Here is a 12,816-nt window from a genome sequence, read left to right as displayed (position 1 = left end):
CTTCTAGAAGATGAAACACCAAACACATGGAGGACCTAAGGTTGGGAGCCACTGTCTTAGAATACGTGTATGATCCTATGAAGATGTGCAGCCAGCCTATGAAGCTTTGCAAAAGATGTCCAATGGAACAGTTAAGCACGAAAAACTGGGAGCTGGGGGCAGGGACAGAGATGGCACTGAAGCAGAAGACACTGTATATTTTCATACAAAGCAAGGTAGTTAGAATCATGGAATTGAAAGAGACTTTGTGGGCCATCCAGTCCAACCCCCTGCCAAGAAGCAGAATTACATTCAAGGCACCCCCAACAGATGGCCATCCAGCCTCTGCTTAAAAGCCTCCAAAGAAGGAGCCTCCACCACACTACAGGGCAGAGAATTCCATTGCTGAACAGCTCTCACAGTTAGGAAGTTCTTCCTCATGTTCAGGTGGAATCTCCTTTCCTGTAAGTTTGAAGCCATTGTTCTGTGTCCTAGTCTCCAGGGCAGTAGAAAACAAGGTTGCTCCCTCCTCCATATGATTTCACATATCTATACATGGCCATCATGTCTCCTCTCAGCCTTCTCTTCTGCAGGCTCTTAAAGCTGCTTCTCACAGGGGTTGTTCTCCACCCTTGATCATTTTAGTCACCTTCCTCTGGTCACATTCCAACTTGTCAACATCTCCCTTAAATTGCATTGCCCAGAATTGGACAGAATGTGATTCCAGGTGTGGTCTGACTAAGGCAGAATAGAGGGGTAGCATTTCCCTGCATCTATTTGTACAACAAAGAAATTAAAATGGTAAATCTTGTGGGGCGGGTTTATTGTTTTTGTCTGTTATCAGGCCACACTGCTACTGTACTGTTTGTGTTGCTCATTTATTTCTTATGTATTTATTTGAGATGTTTATGGACTTCCCTACAACAAACACATCCTTAGAGCAACTTGCTGAATAAAAGAACAAGAAAATGATAAACAACAACAAAAAGATGAATTCAATGTTGCAAAACAGGACTGAAAAATATTAAGATATACAAATAGGATCAAAAACATAGCAACTCGTATGCTCTACCAACCCCAGCCTGAAATGACTGCATGAGAGTTTCTAAAATGTTTCTCTCTCTGTATGTGCCTCCAAGTTGCTTATTAACTTATGGCAACCTAATGAAGTTCACAGGGCTTTCTTAGACAAGGAATATTCAGAGTTGGTTTGTCAGTTCCTTTTTATATACCCTACTGCACATCGGATTTGTTGGTGGACTGTCCACTCACTAACCTCTTTTTAAAACAGAAACACTTCTGTGGCTAGACGTGGATGAAAATTTACCCCATTTCAGTCAGAATAAATGGTAGGCATTGTTTTCACAGTAAGAATTTCCAGGAAAGGTTTCCCCAAGTATGTGGTGGCAGACAAAATTCCCAAAAATTGCACTTACGTTGAGCCTGTCAAAGAGATCATCTTCAGGCTGCTTGTTCTCCATGAACAGCTGAAGATTCTTAAAAACCTACAAAGCAAGCACATGGGAGAAAAACAAGGATGAAAGAAGGGAACATAGCCATATATTGGCTTAACAGTGCTATAAAGTACTCTTTCCTGATTCACATAGACGTATAAGAAGACATTGCTCAACAGCTGCTATATTCTACAAGTATTTGTGGGTCTTGCCAACATGAGAGAGAAGTACACTAGCCACTATTCATCACTGATAAAAACATTTTCCCCAGATTTGCAACGGAGGCAAATCAAAAAGTTGTTCAGTAGCACTTTCCTAAGAGAATGAGCTTTTTAGCTCATGTGGGTAAAAAATAAAGAAGCACTCTGCAATAAAGAGGTATGACACAAACTTTGCATATAGCAAAGATAAAAAGCTAAATCAATGATAGCATATTATACATTAGTGCATGGAATACTTCATGACAGTATGTTGGAGACAAACAGGGGAGGGGTTGTTGCCTTCATCAGCACCTATGAATTCCACAGAAATATGTAGCTAGTCACGTTTGGACCTAAATGGTACAGTAGGTTTTTAATAAGTATAGTACCTCTTATGTTCACATTTTAATAAGTATAGTACCACTCAAATTGGTCTTAAGAGCTACCAGGTAGTAAAGGCAATTTCAAGAACAAAACAAGGTTATTGTGAGACTTGAAATCCATTCCATACTTCATTTTTCATTAAGTGATAGAATATTGAAAAAACTTACCCTTTTCTCAACAGGAACTTTGTTATAGTATCGTATGGAGTCTTTACCAAGGAAGTCAAATTCTACCACGTATTCCTGGCCATCCATTTCTGGATGCAAGTTAATATGTTCCACACGGAGGGAACAGCAGCCCACTGTGTCAGCTGTCTCCCCTTCCTCTTTTTCATTACCTGCTCTTAGAGCAAGCTACAAACACAGAGCAGTGGAAGAGATGAGAAAAATGTCAGTAACAGAAATCAGAACAAACAGAAGTACTTTAAACTATACTGGACCACCAGAAAGAAGTTATTTTGTGTTTTCTATGCTATCTACCTAGAATTTTAAAATTCCTTAATGTTGATAATGCTGGATGCTGATATTAAAACCTTCCTCAAACTCAAATGAAAGATTACACTGAAATTTGTTTTATCTGAAATCTATTGTTCCCCGATTCTGTAGATGGTTTGGTCTAATTTGTGTAGATGTCTTGACAGACAAACGAAGTACACTTCTTATAGATAAGGCTCATGTAAATTGTTATGTTCTAGATCTGCTTATTTCTCATCTTTTCACTTCAGAAAAGATTCTGTATATGTTTTTATCCTAAATTGGTGTTGCCTCTTTCAGCAATGCAGGAGGTAAATGGTGCACCTTGGTGTTCTGGGGAAAGTAGAGAGAGCTTAATCTTCACAAGGATATATTCCGCTCAGAAAAATTGCAAAATCTGTCCGTTTGGAACAAGAAATTGTCCATGAGTAGAACCATCTCTGCAATAGTTTAGAACCATTCCGTTGTAACTGCACCTCCTACGTTTCCTTCAATGACCCGCCCAGCATGTTTTGGGTCACCATCTAGTTCAAGATAGGGTTTTAGTAGGCGTAAGAGCTCTACCCGCACCTGCCCTGCCTTTTAACTGAAATCTAGAAGGAAGTGGAATGATGAAAGATCCTCACTTTGTCAATGAAATATAGGGCAACAGCCCTCTGTCGCACTCTCATCTCTTTGGATTTCCAGTCTTCTCGATACTGATTTCGAATCCTATCTACACATTTCTTTAATCTTCGAGCAGTTTCATACTTCTGCCAGTCTTTCTCACCCTGGAGAGGAAATCAAAACAAGCAACATCATGACACGTTTCAGAAGCAGAGGGCACAAATACCCTTCTCCTCTGGAAACAATATACCACTTAGAACAAGAGTGGGCAAATGCCAAATAGTCACTATTTTCCTCCTTGGGCATTTTGGGCTACCTTCCCATCACTTTCAAACCAAAAGGTTTTTGGATTTCCTATCTGTCACTTCCTGTTTTGAAGAATAGTCTGTACAGGCCACAGGAAGGATTTAAAATGACAATTCCTAGGAAAGGCACATGAGGTGCAAAATATGGCAAAAAAAAAAAACACCAGCAAAATATGGTTAAAAAAAGCCTCCCTCCTCCAAGGTTTTTGGGAAAAAACAAGCCTTTACCCCAGTTTTGGGTGTGTAAAATGTCACATGCAGGTCATGGGCAAATAATGCCCACCAATTTTTTTTTTGGGGGGGGGGGAGGAGATCCAAACTTCTCTCATTGCCATTGTATAAGAATTATCTGACTTGATTCTTTCAATTTAGAACTGCACAACTGGTTTAAAAAAGGGTATTGGATATATTAGGTTATGGCAGTCATAAAAATGTAAGTCAGTGCTTTTCAGACTTTCTGATTTGAAGGACTGGCATTTTCCCTGTCTAATGTGTCAGAGACTAGTATCATATCTGTGCTCATTAGCAACAACTGGTACTTTCTTACTTTATGAAGATTTCTGATAAACAATAATTGTGTACTCTTTGGATCTTTCATTAGACAACACATCCATGCAACATAAAAGAGAACTAACTTAGAGGCTTTTACACAGATTCTCACCTTAATTCTCGAACTTGGGTTCAACATGATGTATTTAATAGATCCTTGGATGTTTTCAGTCCATGACACCAACCAAGTCACCTTGTTATCATGCCGGACTTCTTTCCATTTGTGTCCCGGCGGTGGTGGAGGGACTTTAGAATCCCTGTGCAAAACAACAAAAAAGATTTCAAAATGTTAAAAATGAAAGAAAGATACGTAAGACATCAGAACAATACAATTAGCAGATCATTTATGTAACCTGGTTTAGTGAATGTAAACTAGTATACTAAAGTAAATATCTACTATATAAACTGCTCTAAATTTGCCATGTATTTCTAGGTCTCAAGTTTGACAAATAAGGTAAATCTTTGTTTAGATTCTTGTAAATTTCCGGTTACGACATTGTAAATTTCAAGCCTGAAAGCAAATGAAGCCTAACTATACTGTAAAATATAAAGAAACAGCATTCCTTTAGATTAATTAAACCTCCAAAGTTGCTATTAGCCTGAAGGTATTTTACTTGCCTGTTTTTTCCCCATAGGAAGAGGTCTTCTCAGGAATAAAAATCAGCCCTGTATGCACTGTTGAGTTTACTCTTTAAGTTATTATAAATTATTTTTAAGTAGTTTCAGAATGTATTTTGTTGGTATTGGAGGACATAGTCCCACACCCATGCAAGAAAAAAATGCAACTCATTATCATGAATGATTTTCTATCAATTTCTGTTTAAGCACAAGGATACAATAGAGCTAAACAAATCATAATGCAGAGGCTCAAGGATATAAAGATACAATTTCAGGGAGCTGGAAATAAGAATTGGCGATCTTTTTGTAACACTGTCATTCCTTCATATTTGTCACTTGCAAGGAACCTGCCAGATTTAGGAAATATTAAGATGAGAAAATTGTTTAATTGGGCAAATGAAATGTTCTCCTTTGGCAGAATGGATTGGTTGACAAAAGGCGACACCTAAGTGGGCTAGCGTATGTAGCTGTGATTCTTTATCAAAAATATTACTCATGTGCTCAACTGTTCCAGCTATAATGATCTTAGCAACAAATATACCCACCCAATGTTAAAATTGATGAAGGGAAGGTCATATTCTTTAAATTTTGTTTTCTGCTGTCTAATATTGATTAGATACTTATCTTTCAGAACACCTACATTTCTTATGAATGCTTTTCAGCTCTGTAATGTAAAATTTAAAGGTTTTATAGAAAATTATCAAAGGTCTGATAGAGTTTTAGAGTTTCAAATTCTATAATACAGAAATGAATTATTTTAACTGTGCACAATGCCGAATTGTTAATGTACAATAAACTTCTGTTTTGAAATTCCTTCTGCTTTAATAAGCTTGGAAGACAAATCGAGGAAGGGAGGAAGGAGAGAAACCCATATCTACCCAGAAAGCATTATGTGCTGGCCTGGGAGAAAGTGGTTCCATTCCTCACTGGGGGGGCATAAATCTATATGGATGTGCAAAAGGTAACATTCCTTCATGTGTACATATTATAAAATGGATTGAGTTGGAAAAGGAGGGAAGGAGAATGTGCTGCCTCCTTAGCCAGTCAGAGAAACTGATCCAGCACTGTTGTGCCAATCAGACTGAGGATAACAGAGATCAAGTCCTTTCTCGATATGCAATACGAACATTTATCAGGCTGGCAGAGCACAGACACCATCTTCACTTTGCCAGGTCAATTGAATTTTATAGTGGATATAGAGGAAAGGACCTCAAGAGCCAGTCTGAAAGCCAAGATTACTGTCACTCCATCACTAGGCTGCTCATTCCTTGCCAGGATGGGATTCTACTCTCACCAATGTGGAATTCCTGACTGCTAAAATCTTACCGGCCCACAGAGACCCAATCTTTCCTTGCTCTACTTCTATCATCATATAAACTTCCCTTTCTTCCAAAAAGAAAGAAAATATTCCTCAGTGAGATCTACCAACTAAAAACATAAAGCTTTATGCATCTGGGTGTACTAGCTTCTGCTATATTGGCTTCAAATTTAAGTCTCTCTGTCCTGAAAATGTTCCAAAGATTCAGCATAGCACACTGTGCTCTCTATATTACAGGATTCCATTTAAGTTTCTACTATGATATCTAGTGCCACAGAAAATTATCTAAGGTGAAATATTACAATTATATTAGTAAGGATACTGAATTCTCAGCCTGAATAGGAAACTACCTGGGTACCTAATGGAAGCTGCTCTAAGTTTTCCCAAAAATAAAGAATTCAAGAATATCACTACAACCTACTATTAACAAATTAAAAAGCTAGTCCTAATATTTACAGACTGTTTAAAAATTCCTGTCAGGAAAATCTTTTTAAGCCTCAGTAAGAAACAGGTTCACATTTGGTCCATATGACAGTTCATTAGCAGAGGCCATGATCAGGAAACAAAAACTATACTTGACAGGTTATCCAAGGAGAGTAGTCTGAACACTGCTGCCATGCATTATGACAGGAAACGCCTCCTAACTAGTGTACAAATGTTTAATGCTCACTTGCTACAGTTGATGATGATGTCTTCTGGCATTATCCGTCTCTTTAGCATGCCCATTTTGGGATGGTTACCACGCCCCCTGAAGAGACCAGGAGGCTCAATCTTAAAATTGGCAATTCTTTCCTTGTGGTTATCCATAATGCAAAAACCATATTCTTTTAATAACTGTTCATTTTCCTCTTTAATTTTCTAGAAAAAATACACAAAAGGCAAAATGTCAATATACTCAAAAGCCACCAAATAAATTATTCAGAGTGAAAATTACAACAAATGAATTAGCTTCATTCAAATTAAGCTTAGAGACCTCTGATGAAAAAAAAAATTGACTTGCATGGCAAAGTGCAGTGCAAGAAAGTAGTTTATAACTTTATTCCATCCTTGGTCTACTGGCACAGACATGTGGGGAGATTCCTCCTTCAGCAAAACAGAGGATAGTCATGTATGGAAGTAATAGTGATCCCAAAAGCCTTGGCCTACATTTGGCAGAAAAGTCTCAGTGAAGCTGTTTATGTCTTCTGTGGTCATCACACATGCTACAACTGAAAAGCAATAAAAGGAAAAAGAGCCCATATGCAAATATAAAAGAGGAAAGTCTATTCTTTATTCTTGCCTATTACTGAAAATATTTTGAATCTGTCATCATAGGGATTTGGCAAAACATTCATTCTACGTTATGAACACCCAACTTTTCAACAAGATGGAGAAATTCAAAGGACACTGCTGAAAAAAACCAAGACTAAATTCTGTTTCTTATGAAATTTGCTGTAACTGATAGGAAGCATTTTCCTTACATTAAAAAATCTTCTGTAGAAGAGTAGTGGAATGAATGCTGAATAGTCTAAAAAGTACAAAATTCAAAGCAAAATAAAAAGCTCACTGAAGATGAGAACCAGTCCCAAATAACCCAATCCGCTAAAAACACAAGTAATCCTTTGATCTTTCACATGTTTTTGAACTTCAACTCTCAGATGCCACACTCAACATGGCTAACATTAATGGATTATGGGTACTGTAGTCCAAAACAAATGGAAGGCCAGTGACTTGCAATCCCCATCTGAAAGTTTAGATCCATGGTTTCCAAAGTTGGGTCCTCAGATGTTTTCGGATTACAATCATAATTAACATTACCAATTACCAGCATCTGAGAGTTATCTAGGAATCACTGCTTTTGAAAGAGACATGTATTTGCCAAAGCAAGATGTTTCAGTTACTCTCCTTAATGAAACTGGGGTAAATATGCCTGTATGAATCATGGGGTTGAGAAATATGCAGTATAATTAGAAAGTATAACATTTGTTCTCAGCTTGTATGCTTTTGAGAGGCATTAACATACCTGTTTGTCTTCCTTGGTCATCTGTTTTCTAGCTTCTGACTGAGCTTTGAAATACTGACTCATTTGGGTGAAGTCGCACTTGCTGAGGCTAGTGATGGTACTCTTTTCTTCTGGAGTCATTTCCTACAAGAAAAAAAAGCAGATCCTTACAGTAGTGTAATAGGAGGATGCACTGGAATTCTACTAACACAAATAGTAACAGTCAAGTTCCTGGAAGGACCGAAGTGAGAAGACACTAGGTAGAAAACTTGTGTGTTATTGATGCACTTTTGATCATTATCTGTTCAGTTCGAAAGCACGTTTCACAGTCACACTGCATCACTCAAAAACATAACTTCAGCTACAATATGAACCAAAGAGGTACAAACTCTGAAGTCAAAGTCCTGCATACCATACCAGCTATATACCATATTTTTCGCTTTATAAGACGCACTCCCCCCCCCCCAAATAGAGGGAAAAAGTCAGTGCGTCTTATAAACGCAATCTGCGTCCAGGAAGGGAGAATGGGGCGGACGGCACAGATCGCCCCATTCTCCCTTCCTGGACGCATCCGCAGATCGCCAGGGTTCCTCCATTTTCCTATCACTACATTTGCTTTAAAAAACAATAGCTCAGCTTTAGTATGACTGATGTCAGTAACAAAAGTGATTTCTTTCAGTTCTGATTCAGAAGAAATATGAAAGGAAGTTGACAGACTAAGAGAATCTGAAAAAGGAAAGAAATTTCCAACATGTCATTTTGCCACCTTATAGGGCGCATTATGCAACAACAGGGAACTCTGTACTCCAAGCTTGAAGGAGCTGCTTGTTCCCTGCATTCTATAGGATGGCACCAAACCAAGTGCAGGCACCATCGCCCATGCAGCTCAGGTTTTCCTACCGAGGACTGGATCATCAAAGACAGGTTAGCAACAAGTCAATCAGCCAATAAGCCAAGGTTTGTACTGGAGCACAGCCAAATACAAAGGGTTGGATTTGGGGAGAAAATTTGGCTGAAGGAGGACATATCCCTTCTGTTCAGTTGTCTGACTTTGTCTGTGGGTATACTTTCCTCACCTCTGCACCAAAGCATATGCTGAACATAGCTTAAGCTTATGACTTCAGAATCATATACCAAACATTATGTTTTCTAATGGAAACTTTATATATACCGATTAAATAGCTAATAGTCTCATTCCTGCTAAAACAGGATTTTAAACAGTTAACAGTACTGTAATAGATAAAGGTGTCCAATTCCAGGAATACAGTCCTACTTAATAATCAGGAAAAAAAATGAAATGCCTGGAAACACATACCAACCTTCAAGATTCTCTGGCAAGTAGGGCACATGGGATTTTCCTAGCAGAACAACATTTCCTAATGTTCAGCACCTCTCTTTTCAAGTGAAATGTCTTCTATAGGTGTTAGTATTTTAAGTTTACATTCCTGTTCTCCTTTCAAGTACAGTTATATCTCTACCACGCGCACCAGCTCAGATCGCCCAATTCTCTCTTACTGTTATGTTATTTTATTAAAATGTTCTAGGTCATCTTTTAGTTCAAATTATTTTTCCCCATTTTCCTCCTCTGAAAACTAGGTGCGTCTTATCATCAGGTGCGTCTTATAAAGCGAAAAATACGGTAACTACTTTTAAAGGGTTTTTGCAGGATGCTTTGAAATCCTGCATTCGGATTCCTTTCTGAATAGCAGATAATGTAAAAAGGGCTTGGAAAGAAAAATCCAGATTGCTGTGCAGGACAAAAAAATAAATGCCTGGACTCTGGAAGCCCTTCAAGTACTTGTCAACCTATGCTGACTCCAGGAGCCATAGAGGACCATCAAGGGAATGAAGGTACCATCACCAGGGGCTTTGCGGAAAGAGGCAGCCTTTGTTTCCTTTGCTGCCTCTGGCTCAGCTACTGGAACTCACTCCTGGCAGAACTGAGGCCCTGACTCTGCGAAACAAGGCCTAGCAAGAACACCTGCCTGCCTCCAGAGGCCAGGACATAAAAGGATCATTCCTGTGGGGGCCTCAGCCATAGAGGGCTCTACCATCTTGCCGCTCATCTACATCACCATTCCTGCTGGTGACACTGGTTCACTTCTACCCTAATTGAGGACAAATCCTTCCCTCTTTTAGCAGAATCTTTGTGATAGCTATAATTTGGTTACATGTTTTAATTAGTTTTAACTGTAATTTACAAGTTATTGAGTTTTGTGTTTATTGTATAACACTGGCATTGAATTTTTGCCAAAACTTGTAAGCTGTTCTGAATCCCCCGTGGTGTGAGAAGAGTGGGTTAGAAATAAAGTAAATAAATAAATATAGCTCTTTCATAATCATCTCCTCAGATGCTGACCACAATGAACCACCTTGCCCATATTTGCTTTTTTAATTGAAAGCTCCCAAGATGTCAGCCATCATGGACAATAATTCTTCAGACACTACTTCCTATATCCTTCTTCCTGTCTTCGATTTATCGTGACTGGAAGGCAAACCTAGCACGGGTTGCCTGAAGCTGCAAGTGTGTGACATGCCCAAGGTCACTAAATCAGATTCCATGGCCCAACAGGGAAATAGAACCCTGGTTTCCAGAGTGAAAGTCTAACACTCAAATCACTACATCACATTGGCTCTCTTAGAAATTTAGGACGATATACGTGGGCTTATCTTATTTTAATCTAATAACACTGTTACATAATAGAATCATAGATCCCTGGATCTAGAGAAGTCATGCTCCCCTTCTATTCTGCCTTGGTCAGACCACACCTGGAATACTGTGTCCAATTTTGGGCACCACAGTTGAAGGGAGATGTTGACAAGCTGGAAAGCGTCCAGAGGAGGGCGACTAAAATGATCAAGGGTCTGGAGAACAAGCCCTATGAGGAGCGGCTTAAAGAACTAGGCATGTTTAGCCTGCAAAAGAGAAGGCTGAGAGGAGACATGACAGCCATGTACAAATATGTGAAGGGAAGTCATAGGGAGGAGGGAGCAAGCTTGTTTTCTGCTGCCCTGCAGACTAGGACACGGAACAATGGCTTCAAACTACAGGAAAGGAGATTCCACCTGAACATCAGGAAGAACTTCCTCACTGTGAGGGCTGTTCGACAGTGGAACTCTCTCCCCCGGACTGTGGTGGAAGCTCCTTCTTTGGAGGCTTTTAAGCAGAAGCTGGATGGCCATCTGTCGGGGGTGCTTTGATTGCGATTTCCTGCTTCTTGGCAGGAGGTTGGACTGGATGGCCCATGAGGTCTCTTCCAACTCTACTATTCTATGATTCTAGGGCAGAAGGGGATTGGACTAAATGGCCCAAGGGGTCTCTTCCAACCCTCTTTATTATTATTATTATTATTATTATTATTATTATTATTATTATTATTATTATTATTAACATTGAGGCTGGGTGGCCATCTGTCAGGGGTGCTTTGCTTGTGCTTTTGGCGCACAAAGGCAGAAGGGGATTGGACTCAATGGCCAAAGGGTCTCTGGCCAACTATAGTCCGGCCCTACAACGGCCTCCTGTTTAAAAAGTTTGGGGACCCCTGGCCTAACCACTGCAAAAATATTATAAAAATATTATTATATGCTAAATAAGAATAGAGTGCTCAGTCAGCTTGCAAATCCCTTGCTTATCTGGGCAGCCTGTGTCAACCAATAAATGTACTTTATCACGCACCATGCCAATATCATTCAGAAAAAGTTTCCTGGGCCACTAGGTAGAACATACTTCTGATAGAAGTGTACCTCACAGGTACTTTTCAGATACAAGCTGTGGTTAGATTATTCCAGTTTAATCAAAACAGTAGACTGCACTGCCATTATCAGTGAATCTGGGAAAACTGCCAGCATGACTGGCAATTTTCATCATACTTCATTCTTTATACAAAAAACAACAAACAAGATGTCTTCCAAGGTCTCTTTTAGGATGATTACATAAATCTTGTCACAAAAGCATCACTTTTTAATAACTTTCTTACAAGGTAACTGTACCTGTGATTAAGAATTTCTTTTAACATCTAAAATCTCCGCTTAACAGATAACACTAACCATTGAGAAGTACAAAGCTTATTATGACAGGAATATAATTATGCAATTCGAATTCTTAAAACTACAGAAAGCACACATAACACATAAACAAATTTCAACCTGTCCCACTAGTTCAAGAACAGCAAAGGTAGTCATACAAACAAGGAGGGGTTCATTTAATACAACTATTGTTCTCAAATTCAAAATTTGAACCCCAGTCACTCCTGGTTTCTACTTTTCTTGCTCAGGCTTCCTATTCTCTCATTTCCTATCTCCCCATTAATCTCAGGAAGTGAGACCTCTGCCTATATATCTTCTAAACTTCTCTTACCAACACTTCTCACCATATAGGTGCTCCTTTCTTGCCAACTAATTCCATGTTTGTATTCAAACTGTTAGAACCAAGCCCTACTCTTCGGTGATGCCAACCATACCTTTCTCCAGTCTTTGAAAAAGTTTTTCCTGAAGATGTCTTTTGTAGTGTATTCATGATCAAGCATTTTTGCAAAGAATGTTGCTACTTCTTCTGCTTTGGGACTGAGCTTCATGACTTTACCTACAACAGAGAACACATGTGAAAAAAATTAACAAAATGGAATCCTATCCTAGATATTCAACCTATCTACTCTTCATACCTCAGAGAGAAAGGATTGAAACACAATCCTACCTAGCATTTGCCCTCTGGTTATATACTGCACAGTCAGAATAATGACCCTACAGACAATTCATTGCATATCCTTGTATTTCAGGACAAGAGCTGCAATAAATATCACAAACTTCAAATTCTGTTGTGGGCGATCAAATTTTAACTTTAAGAGAGAAAACATAAAATAATATTGTGTTTGCTCAAAACTTTGGTAGAAGCAAGAATTTTAGTGTTTGATTTTTTAAAAAGAAAGAAATATCATTCTATGTGACACTGA

The 12,816-nt window shown here is 38.8% G+C and overlaps 1 protein-coding gene across 1 annotated transcript in view; it reads right to left on the bottom strand.

The window, feature by feature from the left end:
- The window catches only part of top1 (DNA topoisomerase I), a 90,641-nt gene that overhangs the window by 7,423 nt on the left and 70,402 nt on the right, over positions 1 to 12,816 (bottom strand). Inside the window, exons 10-16 of the mRNA XM_008117584.3 lie at positions 12,328 to 12,449; positions 7,889 to 8,011; positions 6,557 to 6,744; positions 4,063 to 4,207; positions 3,117 to 3,260; positions 2,185 to 2,370; positions 1,416 to 1,484 (exon numbers count right to left, since the gene is read on the bottom strand). Coding sequence (XP_008115791.1) covers positions 1,416 to 1,484; positions 2,185 to 2,370; positions 3,117 to 3,260; positions 4,063 to 4,207; positions 6,557 to 6,744; positions 7,889 to 8,011; positions 12,328 to 12,449 — 977 coding nt within the window. The remainder of the gene's footprint in view (positions 1 to 1,415; positions 1,485 to 2,184; positions 2,371 to 3,116; positions 3,261 to 4,062; positions 4,208 to 6,556; positions 6,745 to 7,888; positions 8,012 to 12,327; positions 12,450 to 12,816) is intronic.

Source organism: Anolis carolinensis, chromosome 4, assembly GCF_035594765.1.
Source record: "Anolis carolinensis isolate JA03-04 chromosome 4, rAnoCar3.1.pri, whole genome shotgun sequence".
Classification (NCBI taxonomy): domain Eukaryota; kingdom Metazoa; phylum Chordata; class Lepidosauria; order Squamata; family Dactyloidae; genus Anolis; species Anolis carolinensis.
This window is presented reverse-complemented; position numbering and strand designations above follow the sequence as displayed.